Source organism: Sesamum indicum, linkage group LG3, assembly GCF_000512975.1.
Source record: "Sesamum indicum cultivar Zhongzhi No. 13 linkage group LG3, S_indicum_v1.0, whole genome shotgun sequence".
Classification (NCBI taxonomy): Eukaryota; Viridiplantae; Streptophyta; class Magnoliopsida; order Lamiales; family Pedaliaceae; genus Sesamum; species Sesamum indicum.
This window is the reverse complement of record NC_026147.1, coordinates 23,487,582-23,507,536: the sequence shown is the minus strand read 5'-3', so window position 1 is coordinate 23,507,536 and position 19,955 is coordinate 23,487,582. Positions and strand designations below refer to the sequence as shown.

The window sequence follows — 19,955 nt, the reverse complement described above, 5'->3', positions numbered from 1 at the left end:
CAGATACAAACAAACCTATTTCATTAAAACCGGACGTATCTCCTCACATTTCATTCGAAATAAGCGTCTCAAAGCAAATAATATTAGGCGGCCAACTTAACTTACAATCAAGCTGCCAGACTAAAACGTAACTTTCAGACAGATTCAAGAAACAAAATAAAAGAAATAATAATAATAGACGATATGGCAATTTACATGCAACTTCACTGTCTTTACATCGCTCTCCAAAAGCAAAAATGCAATACTGATGCATAGTCTGTTCTCTTCTGCATGCAAACATTGCAACACAAATAGGACAAGCAGCCAAAAGTCAGAAATATCCATCAGGGACTAGTCGAATATCACCAGCTGAGGTCACAAGATTAGAGTTCAATGCCGCCACTTCCACTCTGAATCAAGTACAAATCCCAGAAATAAGTTCACACACGAGAAAGTTAATATAAAGTGATGTAAAGAACAATTGGGATATACAACTATGCAAGAATTGGGAATAAACCACATCAGCAGTACATTTACATAGCTCCATTAGTCGGTGCCTTCTGATTTGTTTGGTTCCCAGTAAATATATTCGGAAAAGCAAGAGATGCATTATGTTAAATGGGAAAATTCATAATGTGTATGGTAAATATCACAAACACATTAATATGACATCCAGAGTTCTTTGCTCCCCGATGAGTTCAATTTCCGAATCATTTAAAGCCATAATATTTCAACAAAAGAATACTATCAAAAAGCATGGTTGCTAGGTTATATGGAGTTGGGCACGAATTGTATGGACAAACTTATATGGAAAGAAAATTTGATTAGTACCTTGAGGAGAATGGATACCATTTCCTTTTGCATTCTGCTGTGCCTGAGACAGGGGACGGTGAATATGTGGAGATCCTTGCCTTCCAGATTGGGGGTGCTTATTTTTTATGTAGGTATCCTTGTCCGGCACATCTGGACTTGATCTTGGAGATCCATTTGATATTGCTTTGGCTCTTGCTGATTCAGTTGCTTGCATGTAACTTGGCAGAGACGTTCTGCTACTGCTATCTCTTAGTTCCTGATCCACATGATCAGGTTTTGCTAAAACAAAGGAATCCAGCCTCTTTCCAGTTCTATGCTCCAGGCTACTTCGTGAAGCGGAATCATGATTAGGAGTTAAAGGGAATCTTTTATCAGCTGATGAAGATATATGCTTGCTATTGGACTCACTTTCTTCACCTCTGGTTTCCTTGGGTTTGACGGGAACCTGGCTAGAAGGTGTTGCTTGAGATTCAGGGAAGGTCATATGGCTTCTTGGAGATGCTTCAGGTGATGACTTGTGCACCTGGTGGCTTGCATCAGAACCTAGCTCCACATGCAGGTTGCTTTCATCTGCTACTAGCTTTTTCTGAGCTGGAGTTGAGTCTGCAGCAATAACAAAATGACCGCACTCACTAGCAGCTGAATCAACAGTTTCATCTCTCTCCAACTGACTTATGTTGGCATATGACAGTTCAGTTTCAAGTATGCTATATTTCTCATTGGCTTCAAGATCTAAATTCTCTCGGCTTCTGGAGTGGTAAGTTGCATCCAAATTTTTCTGGACCTCTAGAAGATCCGTAGCTCCAGCCTCTGACCTATCTGGTGAATCAAGGGTAGATGAAATGGAAAGTTCAGTACCACATTCAGAGCCAGCAGCTTGAACAGCAGAAGCATTGGAAATGGAAGTGTACTCCATGCCAATCTCCATAGACCTGAATGGTGGATCAGTCAAAACGGAGACCTTACCAAAACTGGATGCAACTCCCGAATCGCCACTGGTTAAAGATGTCGATTTTGCATATGTGACAGCTGAACTCAGTTGTTTGAATTTTGACTGGGCAGCAATAAAACTGGGATTACTTGCCTCCTGGGAAAACTTCTTTGCATCCGTTTCAGGTAGCTGGAGGGAAGACTTATGTGAATTGCGTATAATTTGTTCGTTTCCTGTTTCCTCTTCTTCTGGGAGATATTTCATTTCCACCTTTGATAACTCTGTTTTCTCAATCTCGATACAACCAGATTGTGCGACCTCATATCTTGATTTTGATTCATCAATGTTCTTTAACTTGTGATGGCACAACGCAGATGGGATTGATGAGCATGCATGGAGGTATAAGTTGTCTGCATTACAAATGATTAAATTGTCTTCATCTTCAGATGTTTCAGCTGATGGTGCTGCAGCAGAACTGAAGTCTCTTGACTCATTAGATGGGCCCAAAATATCCTGGCTGCCGTTAGAATCTTCCTCCCCATGCTGCTCTGCAGCTGAACCAGATTCCTGGGGCTCATCTTTACCCGCCAATGAAACTAACATCCATCTTTCAAGCCAATTCCAGGTTGAGTCAGGTTTTGAGGGTTCGCATTTAATGTTAATACTTCTGGTCCTTGGTATTGATTCCATAAGCTTATATTAAGACGACATGTCAAGGTCCAAATAAGTCTATCACTCCACATAAAGTATGAAAATAATATGTCAACATAAACCAGAATATAAAACCATGCAATCCATGTCCCTTTACCTGGCAAGCAAATTTACTGCTAAGTAGCTTCTCTGTGGAAGTATAAGTGTATGTTTCATTTGATTTGGCTTCTCTTTTGCTTCTCTGAAATGAAGAGATCAGGATGAGAAGATATCAAATATAGAAGTAAATACCAAGAAAGTACGAAAACCACACTATCTGGCCCTTCTTCCATCATATATGAAGACAGCACACTCACTCATATAAATAAGCAACATAGATCAAGTGCAGCAGAGAGGATGAGGATGAAGTCCTTAGCAATCGAAGTACTTTAAAGCATAAAATTTTCATTTGCCCCTCAGGAAATTTAGGTAATAACAAACTATTAGAACGCTTAAAATTTTTCAAAATCATTATCATTGCGAGCTTTTCTAGAGTAGTGCTCTTGAACCTCCCTACTTATAGGATATATGTGCATCTTTTGAAGCTGATAAATATTCAAGATTGACTTAGGATTCAACTACGCTGTCAAAACAAAATATCTAGAACCCTCCTACATTCAGCTCTGGTGATGAATCTGCCAACAATTGACAGGAATAAAGATTCCAAATCTTTGTTACAAGATAAAAACAAACAATATAATCATTGAGAGGTGGATTGGAGTTTGGGGGTAGAATGCTGAATATTAAAAGGTCAAGTAAATGTTTTTACCAAGGGTGTCGGGCTGAGATTGTCCTTTCCACTGTTTTCCTTCTTCTTCTCGAAGTTACCTGACCCTTCTACAAGTAGACGGGCACGGCGTGCTCTTACAAGAGTTTGCATTTTGACAATCGCTTGAACACACTGAAGAGTTCCAACAGCCTGCCTTCGAACTAAATATCCCCGTACCACAGCTTGCAATTTAGTTATTTTCTTCTGCTTCAGTAGCAGTCTGTGAGCCTGGAAATGCATAAAAAGAATAGAATGACGTGAATACATCTAATTAACTTAAAAGATTAAGAACTATCACATGGTATAGAGACCTACCAGACATCTCCTAATGGCAGCCTGGATTATGATAGTACTGGACTCATTGAGGATTGCATCTGATCTAAAGTCATCTTCTGTGGCAGCTATTACATCTGACAGATCCAAATCCAATTGAGCAGACAACTTGTTCTTCTCTTTAGTCAATTGCATTGCAGATGTCTTCACTGGAACAATCAAGTTAGACTTACATTCTGAGCTTTCATTGGTTGCAGATGAAGGTAATTCTGAGATGACATTTTTACTCAAGACTCGACGTCCAGCATATCTCTTCCGAAAACTCCATCCATGCCGATCATTTGAAGCCTTGCTCTGCAAGTTCAAAAAGATTAAGAAGGGATCATAGTTGATATAGGCAGTCATCCAGGCTCAAAGAGTTGCATGAACAAAGAAAAGAAAATGTTTTGTACCGTATAAATCAGATAAAAGAAGAAAAAACGATTCAAAATACATGCAAACCAAATCAATGGAAAAAGTAAGCCACAAAACCAGCTGCATTAATGATCACGAAACTCTACCGTCCAAAAATAGACAAACGAGAAAATGCAGATTCCAAGCAAATACGCACAACCTCAAACCATACAGAACAACAATTCAAACTGCAGGGTCGAAATTGGATACAGAAATCATCAAGAAAAGCATACGAAATTGATCGCGTTAACAAATAAATAAATATATGGAGAAGTACTTGAAGCGATTGGAGATCGTGATGGTTGACGGAGCCACTTCCACAGGCGATGATCCTAAAGCATGATGCAGTTGGTTTTCCCATTGTTTCCTCTCTCTACAAATATTTGTCTCCTTAGTTCCCTCTTTCTCTCTGCACTCTATTCTTCCCGAACTAAATGCTAGAGTCTACACTGAACAGCAACACAGCGCACATATACATACGTACTGAGGAGTTATCTTATGTTCGTCGTTGGAAATTGGAAGCGACTGAAGGGAACGCGGTCGCGGACTCAACATCTCCCCTTAAATCTAGCTCACTTTTTGGGGTTCGCTTCCACTTCTTCCGACCACGTTCATGCATATAGCCCGGAGATTTCTTTTGTTTTCGTGTGACGTGGATATTTAATTTCTCTTATTTTTCAATTCGGAGAAATTGTCATAAATTCTTCAAAACTATTCAATCAATGGACAATTAGACTTAAATTTTGAGGTTCAAAGGGTTTGTATCATTAAAAATTAGGGTAAATTAAAATTGAATTCTTGAGATTTATCATTATTACAATTATTTTTTCAGTAGTTAAAAAATTATAAATACACACCTAAAAATTTAGTTGTCCACAAATATACTTCGTGACTGCCATTGTTGAAAAATATTTATTAGACGATCATTGATTCCAAAAAGAATTTGTAATTTCAAACAATGGTGGGATATTTTTAATTATGATAAAAACTTTAGAAAATCCCGTTGCAATTTACCTTATAAATTATGCATTATTTTATTATAAAGGAATTAATTAAAATAAAAGAGGCAAAATATTGCAAGGTGATTATATATTTAGAGGTGTTGGTTGAATTTTAAAATTTCAAAGATTTTATAAGATGTTTAAAAAAATATCATGAAATATTTAGTAATTCTTTTTAGAAATGAGCTGATGTTAAGAACTTTTAAACTTATTTAAAAAAGGTTATTATTATATTTTTTAACTTTGAGGAACAATTAAGAGTTACTGACTGTTAATTTTGCAGTCAAATTCCATGATACTATTTTCCAAAAATTACTGATTGAACTTCCAGCAGCTAACAAATTTTGAGGCAGTCAGTAAACCAAAGAACTCACGGCCAGTAAAAATTAAAGGAAAGAGCGTTACAACTCAGATTCAAATCAACTGAAACCGTAGTTTATTACCTTTATCTATGTACCATTAGAGCAAATCCAACGTGATAAAATATTTCTCTATGTAATTCAGAACAAATATAATCAAATAAAAACCAACCACCAGGCACCAAGGCATCTGGATCCAGATACTGTAGACAAGCTAATCGGTTAAGTTTGGCCTCAACACTTCATGCTCGGAAACGAGTTGGCTATGCCGAGGCAGGAGCAGTTGAAGCTGTAGAAGCGGCCTGAGATGTTGTGACTGATAAGTTTTGTATTTGATTAAGCTGCTGTCGCTGCATAGGAAACATGTGATGCTTCATATGGAGCTGCTGTGCCACCCCATTTGATGTTCTACCCTCTTCTTTTAACTCCATATTTGCAAGCTTCAAACGTTGAACTTCTGCAGTCAACGTCTCGTGTAGAGCTGCAACATAAAGTGTAAGCAAAAGGAAGAACAGCTGTACGTCTTTCATCCAAGTCTCAACCCATAAAGTTAAAAATACAATAAAGGAAAAAGAAATTAGTACATAGTGAAGAGCAACAATTGTAAGTGTCATATCAAAGGAACAATGAAATAAAAGGAGTTCTTAGAAACCCAGCTATAGAAAATTATATTGCATATATATATATATATGTATATATAGTAGTTATAAACTTATACCCTAGAAACTCCTTCTGAATGTGTGCCGTTGCAGGTAGGAACAATCTGAGGCAACATGTTTTACTTTGTCCATAAACTGTAGACGGGAATAAGTTTATAGGAGATGTATCACGTGCCAAAGAATCATGCCGTCGAACACACCTACTTTTAAGGAACCAATCACTGAAAAGTACTCCAGTTAGCTATGTGCCACGGAAAATACGAATTTGGCACAGTCAAGGAGGTCAGTTATATCTACAGCATGCAACTGAGATTGGTTGGTAAAAGTGATATACAGAAGCCAGATCGATTCTAGAAACCTAGAGGCATATGTTTCACGTCTCATCCATATGGCGCAACTGCTAATCTTCTGGGCGAAAAATAGTGCATCCACAAATTAAAGTAGATTACATTCAGACAAGAAAGAAAGAATACCATCTCTGAGTTGTGCTTGTTGCTCCATAGCTTGAATGCGGAATTTCAACTCATTGTTCTGATTGGTTAATTCACCATGGTCTTTCTGAAGAGGGAACACATATTCAGTCACCACATAATTAATTTTGATTGAAAGTACCTCATGGAAAATCACAAGTCGTCAACTCTGCACCTGCAGAATAGTAATTTGGGCCGATAATGTGGTGGCCTCTGTTTGCAGAGTCTGCACCTTGTGTTCCAATTCGGAGATGTAACGCAGCTTCCGCTCCTTGGAGCGAGCAGCCGACTGCCTGTTTGCTAGTATCCTGAGACGATATAAATAGATGCATAAAAGCTCAAATGAGACACCATTTCACTACACGCTACAGTCACTAGAAATGTTTTGTCTGAAGCATACCTCTTTGCTCGTTTTGGATCTGATACTGCAATTTCTGCAAGACTCTCATCCGCCATAATCTTTTTCAGCTCAAATTCACTAAATTCGCCTTCTGCAAAGTCCAAGTTGATCATAGCTGACTTTTCATTCCATGAATTGCTTGGTGCGGGTTGAACCACCCGATTACTCTGTAATTTTGGTGATGATTCACCAAACTGAAAATTTCCAAATCCACTATCCATGGAAAGACTCCTGTGATGCCGAAATTGGGGTGAAATATCTCCAGGAGCACTTCTTTTGACTCTTTCATTGGAGCTTGTACAATGCCTCGATACCGTTTCTGACTCAGAATTGCTGCCGTCACCACCACTTATCTTCGTGCCAGTAGTGATGGTATCCTTATCTTTATCTTCACCACCAAAAGAACTCAAACCATCCGAATGATCTAAATCCATCACAGAATCAAACAATTCGTCCACAACCTCTCCATCTGACTTTCTGCAACCTATTCCCTCAACTCTATTCTTTCCGTAACTAACTGTATCCATTTCTCTTCTCTTCAGCCCAATGGGCTTGTCATTTCCTGAATTTTCTCCCATATACCCCGTTATGCTCAAAATTCCATGGCTGCTTATGGGTACCAACTGAGGCGAAGACTGAATTATAGCAGAAAATCCTAATGGAACATCACTGTTAGAACGGCGATGCCCTATACGAGGGGGGAGACCATTATTACCATGAAACGGATTTCCCCTCGGAGAAGGCTGGCCAACTGCAGGCCCTCGCGAGCTAACATCTGTTTCCTCCATCAGCTCATTCCTCAAATTCAAGTTTGAGGGAGTAAATGAAGAGTCACTAGGAGGAAACGGGCTCAATGGGGGCAAGCAATTATTTGAGAAAAAGGTGGATTGGGATAAAGACCTCAAGTGAGAACCCCCAGCATTAAAACTTTGATTCAGGGGTTGCTTCAAATTGGTTTGAGCCATCAAAATCAACTAGGTTCCACTTACACTATTCTTCTTTTTCTCCTCGAAGGAATTGAACTCACAGCTTCACACTCAGTCACTCAAAACATCACACAATCAAACACCCACAACCAAATCGACTTTGGTTCTCGGAAAACCCTACAGCACAAAGACCCCAAAAACCGTGATCACAGGAGAGCCACAGTTACCACAAATCTCAATCACTCGAAAACCCCTCAAAACAAATTCACACAAACTTCAATCCCCAAATCTCAAGCAACAAATGCAGTTCACCCACTCTCAGACCTCATTAAAACTACAAAAATCAAAACTTCAAACCCCAGAAACAAATTCTTTCATATAAAAAGCAGTAGCAGCAACAAATGCTCGTACCTGATGACTAAAACAGTCGAAAAAAACTCGTGTATTTATTCAAATAGTGAAAAATAGAATGGTGACTCCCGCTGAAAATGGCGGAGATTACGTCGGAAAAAAACAAAAGGGAGTGCGTGAGAGTGAGGGTAGGGTGTGAATGAGACGAAAACTTTGGATTGCATAAAAAATGACGAATATATTATAATATAATTGGAAGAATGTGTTCTTCCTCACTACATTATTAGTCCGTTTATCTTCGTACACCGACCGACTACGATCTTTAACCAAAAGAAGAAGAAAAAATGACAGCGGTAGGATTAAGGCCGTCGGATTCACATTTTGTGGAAAAGTCCGACGTCCGAATATTTTAACTTTTCTTTTCCTTTTCCATTTGCAATTGGGAGTGAATTTCAACTGTGATTTGGTACAATGTTTGGGCCTCGAAAATTTTGGAATAAATTAGAATTGGCTAAATTAAATCAATTATACAATGGGATTATCATTAATTCGTTGTTATTTTTAATTGTACATTAGTTCTATGATAAATATATTATACTTATTATATGATTGATTCAAATTCAATCCAGTCGAGTTTGAATTCGAATTTTTTAAAATTTTGTTTTACGACGAGAAATAAATACTAAAACTTGATTATTTCTCTTAATTCATTCTTGCATTTTAGATTTATGGATTTTAGCTATAACTTCAAAGTTAATTATTTTTTTGACCATCTTTCAAGTTATTAAAATCAATTTTCCAAAAGTGGGATTCAAGAAGACAAAAACGAATTAACTCGTGAATGGTATCTCCATTAAATCCCAAAGATAGCATTTCTCCTATTCTTACTTTGTTTATAAAGAAGAAATAGTTTAATTAGTAGTAAATATGGGACTTCGAAATGAAACGCATTTAATTTATCCTCGGAATTGGATAAGAATTATGAGTAGGTGGTTATTCATTAATTGAGAATGGGTTGTCTGAATATTCTGATTGGAGCATTATGGAGAGTGTGTGTCGGATAATATTCCAATTGTGTTTAGGAACAAGGGGATAATGGCAGTTTTTTTACAATGTCAGTGTAATAATAATTAGGGAAAAATTGCAATTTTACTCCAATTTTTCAGGGACGGTGACACTTTTAATTTAAAGACATTCTAAAAAATTGATTAAGATGATAACTCATAAAAAGTGTTAATTTTAATTCAATTTACCCTAATTTAACTGAAATTCATCACGTGGGGTGCACATAATCTATTTAAATCGGGGGTTAACACTTGTCCAACCAACTTTGTTGATGTGAATATTTTTTAATTTTTTGAAAAAATTCTTACGTCGCAAGGATGATATGGTAAAAGAACCACGTAGCTCCTGCCACGTCCCCAATATTTAATTAAAAAATAATACATATTAAATAATAATATTATTTAAATATCTAAATATAAAAAAATTTAAAAAATAAAAATTTATATTTAAATTGATAAATTAAATTAAATTAACAATATAAAATATTTATTTAAATTATAATTTAGTTTTGATGCATACCTGAAATTTGTCCGCACCACAAGGGTCAAAGAATTTTCAAGAAAATTTTAAGATTATTGAAAAACTAGCCCTGCAAAACAGAGGTTAACACCCCGATACTTAAGTCAGTAACGGATAAACAATAAAAGAGAAAACTTGAAATAAAGTGATAATAATAGTGAGATATGATTATAAATGATGAATATCCGTGTAGGGTGCAAATTATAGCTCAGAATAATTTAACAGATAGAAAATAATGAGAGAAAGTGAGAGTTTGAGAATAAGTGTGATGTTGTTGTTTGATGTTTTTAGAAATCTGCACAAGACTTTTATTTATAGGCTTGTACGGAGTTAAATACTGAGTTCCATACATCATTAGAAAGTCATTTGAGTTGTTGTCATACGCAACAAACCGTTGGTGATTTGGATAAGTATTGGTTGAGATACGTGAGCTGAACTAAATTCTGCCAAATCTGCTTATAATTTCGAGAATTAGTTAGTTGTAGATTTTCCAGCATGTTTGTAATCAATTTACTTGGAACCACCTAGAGATATATTAGGGTGATGTGTATAAATGTATTGACAAGTTATATGATGTGTCCTCCCAAATGCATAATGACGTGTCCGGTTGGAATGAGCTTATTTTTTGGATTTGTCTTTTCAGTAAAGTCGCAAGTAGGCTTGTGGGTTTTTCCTCCTTACTGATGGACTATTATCCGTCCTATTGATAGATTTTATCCACCTTATTGGTGGACTTGGCCCAACAAATCTAGAGGCATCAAATTTGAATATATTTTAATAATATTAAAATATCGACATCTTATCGAACATTGTATTACACCTTCTCAATTTATAATATGTATTTTCCTTGACTTAGATGAAGTTTGTTTACTTAGTCCCATAAATTACTAGTTAATAAACTTTGTTTGTTTTTACATTCCCATGGAATCCAGTTTTAGTCCTAAAATCATTGATCTCATTTTGAACTTCAATGTGAAGTATTATAATCACAATTATTTAAAATTTTAAAAAAACTACAAAACAATAATTAAAATTTATTCAATTCACTTAAGATAAATAGAGTATTATATTAATATTAGGGTTAGAAATAATTTCCCCCCTCAATTATTTTTGAGGTACTATACCTCCTAAACTAACAAATCTTGCATTCAATTAAATTTCTTAATTAGGAAAAAATACATCTTAATTACAATAAGCTAAAATGTAATTAGTAAGTTAAATTGTTTAAATTTTATAGACTTAAAGTTAAATAAGATTGAGTACAATAAATAGATAATAAACTTTCACATAAATATTTTTAATAATTTGATAATAATAATTTAATTTTTAGATAAAAATGAGTAATTACACATCTACCCTTCAAATATATTTTCTTTGAAAAGTATGACAATATACACACATATATATATATATATATTTTCAAGTGTTTAACTTTTGATTAAGTATATATATATATTGCTAGTTTTTTCCAAAAGCATATATATGAGTTGTTGGGATATTGTGTTTGTTGTGCATCTATATTAACTTAGTACTTACTTTTAATTTAAATTATTCACTTATTAATTATTTTTATTAAAATATTCTTTTTAGTTAAAAAATATTTTTGTGATGATTTAATTTGCATGAACACTAAATATAATTATCCAAAGAACGAGGGGCAATTTCATTCAACTAATTTAATGCCCCCTACAAATATTTTTTCTCAAAACCCAATAATAAGGAAGGGGGACCCCACCGAACAGCCCATCAGGTTAGCCCTTACTAGCCCATGAGCAAGATATCAAGTCCATATATTGGTTTATCCTTTATAACATGGTAGGCGTAAGAAACGAGCCAAATCCAACAGGATGAGTCAGCATACAACAGGGACTATATGTCACACAAGTCCCTGACACCTTAGGATACGCCATATTAAAATATCGTTACTTAACTCAAAATAATTAGGCTGAAATCAGCTCTTTAAGTAACAGATTTTTGAATTCTCGGATGAACTTGCAAATATTCAATCAAAAGATTATACATTTTAGTAGCCAACACATGCAGTTTTCCAGCGGCATATGATTCACTGTAACCACTTTTTTGGATCCACAATTGCTTATAAATGGGCTATTTGTGCAGTTATTTTGGTAACACATTCAATCGCGCTCTCACTCTTATTTTATCTCTAAAGCTACTTTTAGCACTCCAATGAGTTATATTATTCAATCATCATATTTGACCATTATCTCCACATTATTTCGAGTTTTTTCTTTATTTATTTAGTAAAACCATTAATGACTTAAACGTTAGAGTGCTAACTTCTATTTTACAAGTTAGTATTCCATTAATCTTAGAATTCCATCAGAAATCCTTCTAGTCTTATTTATCACCGTGCAGCAAAGCACGGGGCAAATGCTAGTTATAGTAAATAATAATGTCAAATGTAAAATAGAAAAGGGAAATGTGGAAAAAAGAGGAAATAATATAATTAAATTAACTCGGTTGTGACTCGGACAGAAACTCAGATGAGTCGATCAAAAAACAAAAACTTCCAAATTACAGAGACAAGAGAAGCACAAAATCGGTCGCGATCCGCGTGAGCCCAAGAAAACCAATCACAGCCGTTCGTACAATTATGAACCAATGAGAAACACTGGATGGGGATGTCATGGATCCCGCACTTTTTCCGAATAATTCTTTCTTCCCTTTTCAGAGCCGTTGTAGGCCAAGACTCCCAAGTCCACGTTTCAAAACCGACCTACCCCACTCCCCCTCCTTATATAATGCCCCGTTTTCATTGAAGACAACGTTTCAATTATATTAGCAGCAAAAGCTTTGGAAATTGCTTATTTTCGTCTCCGTTTTATCTGCTCCAAGATTGTAATTTAGGTAGATGGGATTTCTTTGTTAATCTAGCTTCTAATCTAGTTTCTCCCTTTCGAGTTGTTTGTGGATCTGATCTATTGTTTGTTTTCCCCTATTTCAGTGATTTAGATTTGATTAGTTGAGGAGCCATGGCCCGTACCAAGCAGACCGCTCGTAAATCTACTGGAGGAAAGGCTCCCAGGAAGCAGCTCGCTACCAAGGTTTGTGAATTGATTTAGCTTTATTTTCCTTTTTTTTTGAACTAAATCGTTGGGTTCCTAATTTGTCTGTGATTAATTTAGGGTTTGTGTTTGTTATTTTCTCTCTTGTTCTGGCTTTACTGATTTTTGCGTCGGCTTTGTTTTTCTTAATTGATGAAGGCTGCAAGAAAATCAGCCCCAACCACTGGCGGAGTGAAGAAACCCCACCGCTACCGCCCTGGAACCGTCGCTCTTCGGTAAACCCTAGCCTACGATTATTTGGTTTCTTTTCCCTTTTGTTGGATGATGATTGTAATCAAATGAGGTTTCTAATTAATGTTCGGTTGAAACAGTGAAATCCGGAAATACCAGAAGAGCACAGAACTCCTCATCCGCAAGCTGCCTTTCCAGCGCTTGGTTCGTGAAATCGCGCAGGACTTCAAGACGGATTTGAGGTTCCAAAGTCACGCTGTGCTTGCGCTCCAGGAAGCAGCGGAGGCTTATCTCGTTGGTCTTTTTGAAGACACCAACCTGTGCGCAATTCACGCCAAGAGGGTTACCATCATGCCTAAGGATATTCAGTTGGCTAGGCGTATTCGGGGCGAGCGTGCCTAGGTGGAAGGATGATACAATTGTTTAGTGTTTGGTTTGTAGTGGTTAGCTAGGGTTACCATTAATTATGTTTGTGCTTTTTGTTGTGCTCTGAGGGCAGAGCACCAAACATTTGTTTGAATTTTTATGTAAATTTACATATTTTATCGACAAGTAATTCTGCTGTTTCTTCCTATGTTCTATAATTCTCTGTCGTGTTTAGGTTGACAATGTCGTAATGATACCTCTGAGCGACTGTTTATTTCTATTTGATATCAATGACCTGACAAATTTCACGTGGACTGGAATTTGGCTAAAAATTGGGTACCTTGTGGAACGGATTGAAATTAATTGTTCTTTACGTGTGGCGTTTGCCTGCTTGAAAATAAAACGAATATGCTGGAATTAGGACAGATGGGCTTTTCAGAGTTATAGCCCACATGTATTTTAGATGGTGTTTGTGTTCCATTTTGTAATAATTGGTGAGTAGCATGTGGGAACAAGAGCATCGCAGTGACTATTGGGCCGATCATCGGAGCTTACTGGGCTCGTTCTATGAAATAAAGAACTCAGACGGTGGCCCAAGCGTCAGAAGAGAATGTTAAGTAGTACATGCGTATTTGAGCTAAATTGTTAAGGGTGGTGGGTTTTAGTAGCACTAGAAGCAAAAGTAGTAGAGAAGGAAATCGATATTTGAAAAAATTCTGATTCGGTGGAACAAGTGTGATTGAGCCAAATTAAATTATATGACAAAGATTGATTATTTTTTTTTTTTTGAACTTTATACTAATTATACAATAAATATATTATACTTGTATATTAATTACGACTTAGTTAAATTCAGTCCGAATCAGAATTTTGCCGATAATGAGAGCAAGAATCCGTTACGTCGACATAACTGAACTCTCCTCAGTCCTCTTGTTAACTAAATCCAGGCTAACATCAGCGGATCTCGGAATCAAGGTAAATGGGGCATGTGTACCTAACCTTTTTCAATAATTAAAGGGCCCATTTTATGGAGTAAGCAAGATGGAGCTCTCTCGTGTGTAAAATTAACTTTGCTCTGCATTTGTACTTTCCAGCTATCCTGAAAGAACTGGCATTCCCTTGAAACATGCATACAAACTCATTCACTGACAAGTTCCGTAAATTTGTTCAGTCTTTTTTTGGTCAAACAAATACTAAATACCACAGCTACCACACACATTCATCACCCTCTCTCTCTCTCTCTCTCTCTCTCTCTCTCTGTCTTTGGGGGAGGGGGGGGTGGGGGTCTGATTGGGATGGTAACAACTCCTGACTATTAAATGCTAAATTGCAGACATCATTAATTTGAAAAATACTGCATGGAGCTTGAATGAAGATGGCAAGAACTAGTTTCTTAAGTAGATTTGATTTAGTTATATAAAAAATAATGCAAGAACTAATAACATAAAATTAACCCAAAAATAGAAAAACACATCATATTATTTTGATCATTTCTTGATAGGAGAAAATAATCATTACAACTGGTTTCTAATTCTACGATTGCAATTTTATGACAAAAAAGAATCTACTGCCTTCAACTTCATCCTATAATTAAAACTCACTCCTATTCTTTCTACGTTAAATAATCACTTCTATCTTATCTTATTATCTACAAATTAACAAGAAAGGAAGTACGTCCACATCATGATATCTGTACCCAAATCCCCTCACTAGGAACATCTTGATGTACCACAAAGAGAAGATAGAATCCAGGTTGAGCAATATTACCCGAACTCGGCGTCATGACCCGAATTTGGTATGTGGATCTCCCATCAGCTGCTGTCACGTTCCCACCGCTGAGTACTATCAGCCTTTGATTCATTGAACATGAGTGTGTCGTAAATGCAGGGGCAACCATTGTTACCATGATCGAAGCGTCACGATTAAGATTGTCCGGAAATGTGAAGAGAACTGTGAGTTGTTGATTGTACCCGATTTTGGTTTGTGCGGTCGGAGAAACAATTCTTGGACCCAAGTTCTTAAAATTTGGATCCAAATATGATGGACAAAATGCTTCTAAAGTTAAGTCAGTGGGAAATAAAACTCCAGTGAAATTATAGTGAGTATGAGGATTGCTGCCGCCAACAAGAACTCGACCGTCTCGAAGTAATAGTGCTGTTGAGTGGTACATTCGAGGTATAGTACTGGAACTTTGTACTTCAAATCTTGACCCGAATGGATTGTTGGGTCGGTAGATGACGGGTGCTAAGACTGGGTTCCGACCCAACTCCCATCCAGCGGCACCGGAGCCCGCCCCGTTGATGATCAACACATTGCCATTTGGTAATAGCACCATATCCCCCATGACCCGAGGCATGGGCATGGTCTCCAAGATCCATTCAGGATTCGGTTCGTTTATTCGGATCCTTGCGCACGTGTCAAGCGCCGTTACAAAGCTCCCATTCATGGCACTAAGATAAGCCCCGTTTGGGGCACCACCACACACCAAGACTTCAGCTGATCCAGCGTTGTCGGTCAATGGAAGCAAAACTGCAGAACCCGTACTTGGATAACTCCTCGGATCCCCACCCGGTATGGTCGGGTAAGTTCTCACCACCGTCCCTTTTACATAATCGAACAAGATAGCTCGATTGTTTGCGAAAATGAACAAATTCCCGTCCACGTTCAGAAAAACAAATGGATACAAATTGTTCTCGATCTTCGGATCCTTTGTCTCCACAAGAAAATCCAATTTGTATGAAGTATCACCCGGGGATGTTTTCGGATAGAACTCATAGTTGTGCTGCCGCCTTCCACCAATAACAATAGCCCTTCCATCCGGCAGAATATGGTTGGTGGCGTACCACCTTCTTTGCGTGAGCCCGGGATTGATTTCTCTCCAGTCGCAAGAATTATTGGTACACGGCTTGTACAATCTCACAGCATGATCGCCGTCATTGTACCCTCCCGTCTGGACCAAAGTTCCGTCGGGCATGACGGCGCCGGAGGAGCACCAGGTGTCGGTGAGCACCATGAGTGGCCGGATGGAGTTGGTAGCGACATCGTACTCCACCGAGTGGGCGGTGCAGTCATTAACCAATGCAGTGTCGCTTGGGTCATTGCGGCAATTTCCGGCGGGTAAAGATATGTTGGAGACGCCAAAGTCGGTACGGTCGAAAATGACGACGCGGTCAGTGTAGAGGAGTTGCATGTGCATGGCTGATATGCCGATGTTGGAGAGGAGAAAGTCCCACCTGCCACTGGCGGCGCGTGTGAGAACATTCCGGTGAGGAAGCAGGAGGAGTAGTAATATAAGAAGGAGGTGGCGGAGGATGAATGAAAGAAAAAGAGAGGGAGCCATGATGGTGGGTGTGATTGGGGTTGGTGGGGTGTAATATTAAAGAAGGAAAGAATGAGAGGTGGAAGTGTACATGTTTGGGTTGGTGTTTAACATTTAAGAAGGCAAAGAGTAGAGATGATGCCATGTTTGGGTGTGAATGGTTAGTACAAACTTTAAAATTGGTCATATGCTGTGCACGTAATCTGTCCATTAAAAACCTAACGGAATTAGGCTTTTGAACTAAATATGTAAGTTTTTGAAGTAGGGGACGTTACAAAGGTGAAGTCCCATTCTCACTGCGGCAAAATTTACTGCAGATTTTAACCTCATATAAATAAGTAGCAGAGGAACATATACATTAGGCTTAGGTGAATAGTAATGGAAAATCCACATTTACAGCTAATTAAGGTGCTTAAAATTTTAAACACGTCTTCTAGTTGAAGAATTTTTGGAGCTAGCTTTATTCTCATATACATTGTAGATTTTGTTCAAATATGTGCAACTTCAAGTTATACTCAAATTCATTCACTACAAAAAAAAAAAAAAAAAATGAGATTTGGGGCAGGTTTAGAAATGTTTTTGTTTTGTCATTTTTCACGATTCGAATTGAATAAATTATTTTAAATCGGATTTTGAAATGATTTAAGAACTGTCGCTGCAGACGACGTTACAATATTTAGGAACGTGTCGACTGTTCCGATTTGGAAAGGACATTGTAACACATTGATAGTGACCGTTCATAATGTTGTATTTTAATATAATTTTTTTTTTCAATTGGAATGGATTGGATAAAAATTCGAACGGTTTTATAATTTAATTAGGGTTATTTTTGGAACAATTTTTGTAATACTGAAGCCTGAATTTCGGAACTGAATTTATTTTTATATTTAGGAACGATCATTAAAATTGTTTAGTGGTCAATTTTTTAAATAGTATTAGGAACGGCCAATTTTTTTGCTTGGAATAGTTTTTTGTAACTATTTTAGGAACGGTCAATTTTATTTAGGAACATGTTTTTAGAACTATTTTATTATTGATATTAGGAACATTTTTTTATTTAGATTTGTAACATTCTTTTTTCAATTACTAAAACCCTTCCTAATTTATTACTTTTATATATTTAATAAAATTGTTCCAAAGTCCGTTCCTAAGAAACAAAACGACGTCAACGTTTCAGTTGTTTTGTATTGATTAGATTCTTGATTTATTTAGGAACGGTTGGTTGTGTTTCTAAATCCATTCCTAACCGAGAAGTTAACAAGGAGTTTTTTATTTATTTATTTATATATTTATGAACGGTTTGAAGTATTCATTTAGGAACTGTTTCATTTAAATTATAAGTAGGAACGACTAATTTATATATTTAGGAACGATCAAATATTTAACAACTATTCCTAGATGTAATTTTCGCTCCACTTTTTGTTTAGGTGTGGAAATTAATTTGTTTGGAGCGAATTTAGGAACGGTCCATTATTTTGACTGTTCTTAGCTTTTAAATTTTTTTTGTTTTTTTGTGAAATATTGTAATATTTTCAGGGAGGGTTTTTTATATATATGCCTGTACCTAGTGGAAATTTAATATTACTCCGTTTATTTAGAAATGGTTAAGGAATAGGAACAATATAATTTATGACCACTCATGTTTGGAACTGATATAGGAACTGTCTGAACTAATATCGGTCGTTCTCAAGTTGAACAATTTTTGAAAAAAAAAATTATTATTCGTACAAAATATAGAAATATTTAATCAGTAATTTTTACAGATGTTTGATTACAAATACTGTAAACTTTCAATTATAATTATTGTCTTGTTCAATACCATAATCTTCGTCAAAGCTATCTTTGTCATTAGATTCATCATTCGCTGTACAAAATGTACCTGCTCCTAATTGATTTGCAATAGAAAGATCAAAGACTAAACCATTAAATTGGAACGGTTTTTACCCGTTGAATTATAACCGTTGTACTATGTTTGGAGCGGTCTTAGTAATACATTTTTAGTTATACACAAAAACCATTGCAAATTGGAACACATTGTGCAACGGTCTTGGTAACACAATAATTTTCAATTAGAAATCCAACTTAGGAACGGTTTTTTATAATATTAGATCATATGAGCACTAAAACCATTCTAAATTGCACCTCACTTTAGAATACATTTACTAACTGTCATTTTTTTTAAATCAATTGTCTGACATATAGGAACAGTCAACTCAAAATCGTCCCTAATTTTATTAATGTGTTCCAAAAAGAGTTCTAATTGATTACATTTACAAATTTGAAACGGCTTTAGAAACAAATATTGTAACTTTAATTTTGATACACTGTTTGAAATGATTTTGCCGTTCCAAAAAAATTAGACATAAAAAATCAATCACTTTCCATTCATCTTGAATTCTAATTTGGAAGGATAGCAGAACACATACCAATATATATATATATATACATATATATATTTTAATAGTGATTCTGAAATTTTGGAGTATCAAACTAGAATTACAAATGTTTTATTAAATTATTGTCCCAATAATTTTTTTCGCTATAAAGTCTAAAATTGACGGTCATATGCTACACACATAATTCTATCCATTAAAAAGTTAATAGATCCCCCTATGGGGTGTGGGGAGGAGAAAGCTTGCAATTTTTAACTCGAATTGAGTATGTACCATATTCAAAGATCCTTCGTGGATTTAATGTTTCTACTTTGCATTTTTTATTTCGTTTTACATATACTTATTACATGTATAAATATTACATCATCAATTTTATTTAATTTTTTTTATGCACAAAATATGTATATATAAAATAGAATAGAAAATATAACAAAATTAAAATAGAAAATCCGGTCCACTGATTGGAAGCATTGTTAAGCTACTTGCTATGCTTGAATTAAATGAAAAATATTCATTAAGAATACCAAAACAAATACTTGTTTACATTAAAGCTTGGAAAATGGAAGGCGATGTTTATATCATGACAAACTACTTGATTTGAACCCAAATACCTTGACTAGGAACTTCACGATAAACCACAAATAGAAGATAGTATCCGGGTGGGGCAAGAATACTTGAACCCGGTGTCATGACTCGGACTTGATAATTGGATCTTCCTAGTGGTGTCACATTGGCACGAATCCCATTCCCGTGAGTAAGAACCAATAATCTTTGATTCATTGAAAACGAGTGTGTTGTGAATGGTGGTGAAACCATCGTCACTGTTATTAAATTTCTGTTTATCCCTCCTTGAGCTCTAAAATTAATGGTGAGTTGTTGTCCATACCCGATTTGTGAATGTGAAGCCGGTGATACAATCGTGGGGCGTATCCGTGCTAATTTTGGGTCCAAATAGTCGGGCG

General features: G+C 36.2%; 4 protein-coding genes and 1 pseudogene across 4 annotated transcripts; 1 reads left to right on the top strand and 4 right to left on the bottom strand.

Annotated features, from left to right (window-relative positions):
• Window positions 6-4,484, bottom strand: LOC105159579 (protein IQ-DOMAIN 32-like). Its single transcript, XM_011076690.2, has 6 exons — window positions 4,186-4,484; window positions 3,498-3,809; window positions 3,183-3,410; window positions 2,532-2,615; window positions 811-2,416; window positions 6-389 (listed from the first exon to the last, which is right to left on the bottom strand). The coding sequence occupies exons 1-6, from the start codon at window positions 4,267-4,269 to the stop codon at window positions 370-372; spliced, it is 2,334 nt and encodes a 777-aa protein (XP_011074992.1). The 5' UTR covers window positions 4,270-4,484; the 3' UTR covers window positions 6-369.
• On the bottom strand, window positions 5,296-8,458 carry LOC105159326 (transcription factor RF2b). The gene is made up of 4 exons (XM_011076344.2): window positions 6,798-8,458; window positions 6,573-6,705; window positions 6,401-6,485; window positions 5,296-5,749 (listed from the first exon to the last, which is right to left on the bottom strand). Exons 1-4 carry the CDS (start codon window positions 7,760-7,762, stop codon window positions 5,532-5,534), a joined length of 1,401 nt encoding a protein of 466 aa, XP_011074646.1. The 5' UTR covers window positions 7,763-8,458; the 3' UTR covers window positions 5,296-5,531.
• Window positions 12,365-13,494, top strand: LOC105159325 (histone H3.3). The gene is made up of 4 exons (XM_011076343.2): window positions 12,365-12,526; window positions 12,624-12,723; window positions 12,883-12,959; window positions 13,056-13,494. The coding sequence occupies exons 2-4, from the start codon at window positions 12,652-12,654 to the stop codon at window positions 13,315-13,317; spliced, it is 411 nt and encodes a 136-aa protein (XP_011074645.1). The 5' UTR covers window positions 12,365-12,526; window positions 12,624-12,651; the 3' UTR covers window positions 13,318-13,494.
• On the bottom strand, window positions 14,828-16,680 carry LOC105159578 (aldehyde oxidase GLOX-like). The gene has a single exon (XM_020692914.1). The coding sequence runs from the start codon at window positions 16,619-16,621 to the stop codon at window positions 14,963-14,965; it is 1,659 nt and encodes a 552-aa protein (XP_020548573.1). The 5' UTR covers window positions 16,622-16,680; the 3' UTR covers window positions 14,828-14,962.
• Window positions 19,485-19,955, bottom strand: part of LOC105159577 — a 1,738-nt pseudogene continuing 1,267 nt past the window's right edge.

Bases quoted from the DNA above. Each gene is read 5' to 3' on its own strand.
- LOC105159579 (XM_011076690.2), bottom strand. From the start codon at position 4,269: ATGGGAAAACCAACTGCATCATGCTTTAGGATCATCGCCTGTGGAAGT. The intron at 2,616-3,182 runs GTAAAAACATTT...TCTTCATTTCAG, and splicing joins ATCTCAGCCCGACACCCTTG to AGAAGCAAAAGAGAAGCCAA. The intron at 2,417-2,531 runs GTAAAGGGACAT...TCTTAATATAAG, and splicing joins GCAGTAAATTTGCTTGCCAG to CTTATGGAATCAATACCAAG.
- LOC105159326 (XM_011076344.2), bottom strand. From the start codon at position 7,762: ATGGCTCAAACCAATTTGAAGCAACCCCTGAATCAAAGTTTTAATGCT. The intron at 6,706-6,797 runs GTATGCTTCAGA...ATATCGTCTCAG, and splicing joins GATCCAAAACGAGCAAAGAG to GATACTAGCAAACAGGCAGT. The intron at 6,486-6,572 runs GTGCAGAGTTGA...TTCCCTCTTCAG, and splicing joins CCCAAATTACTATTCTGCAG to AAAGACCATGGTGAATTAAC.
- LOC105159325 (XM_011076343.2), top strand. From the start codon at position 12,652: ATGGCCCGTACCAAGCAGACCGCTCGTAAATCTACTGGAGGAAAGGCT. The intron at 12,724-12,882 runs GTTTGTGAATTG...TAATTGATGAAG, and splicing joins GGAAGCAGCTCGCTACCAAG to GCTGCAAGAAAATCAGCCCC. The intron at 12,960-13,055 runs GTAAACCCTAGC...CGGTTGAAACAG, and splicing joins CCTGGAACCGTCGCTCTTCG to TGAAATCCGGAAATACCAGA.
- LOC105159578 (XM_020692914.1), bottom strand. From the start codon at position 16,621: ATGGCTCCCTCTCTTTTTCTTTCATTCATCCTCCGCCACCTCCTTCTT.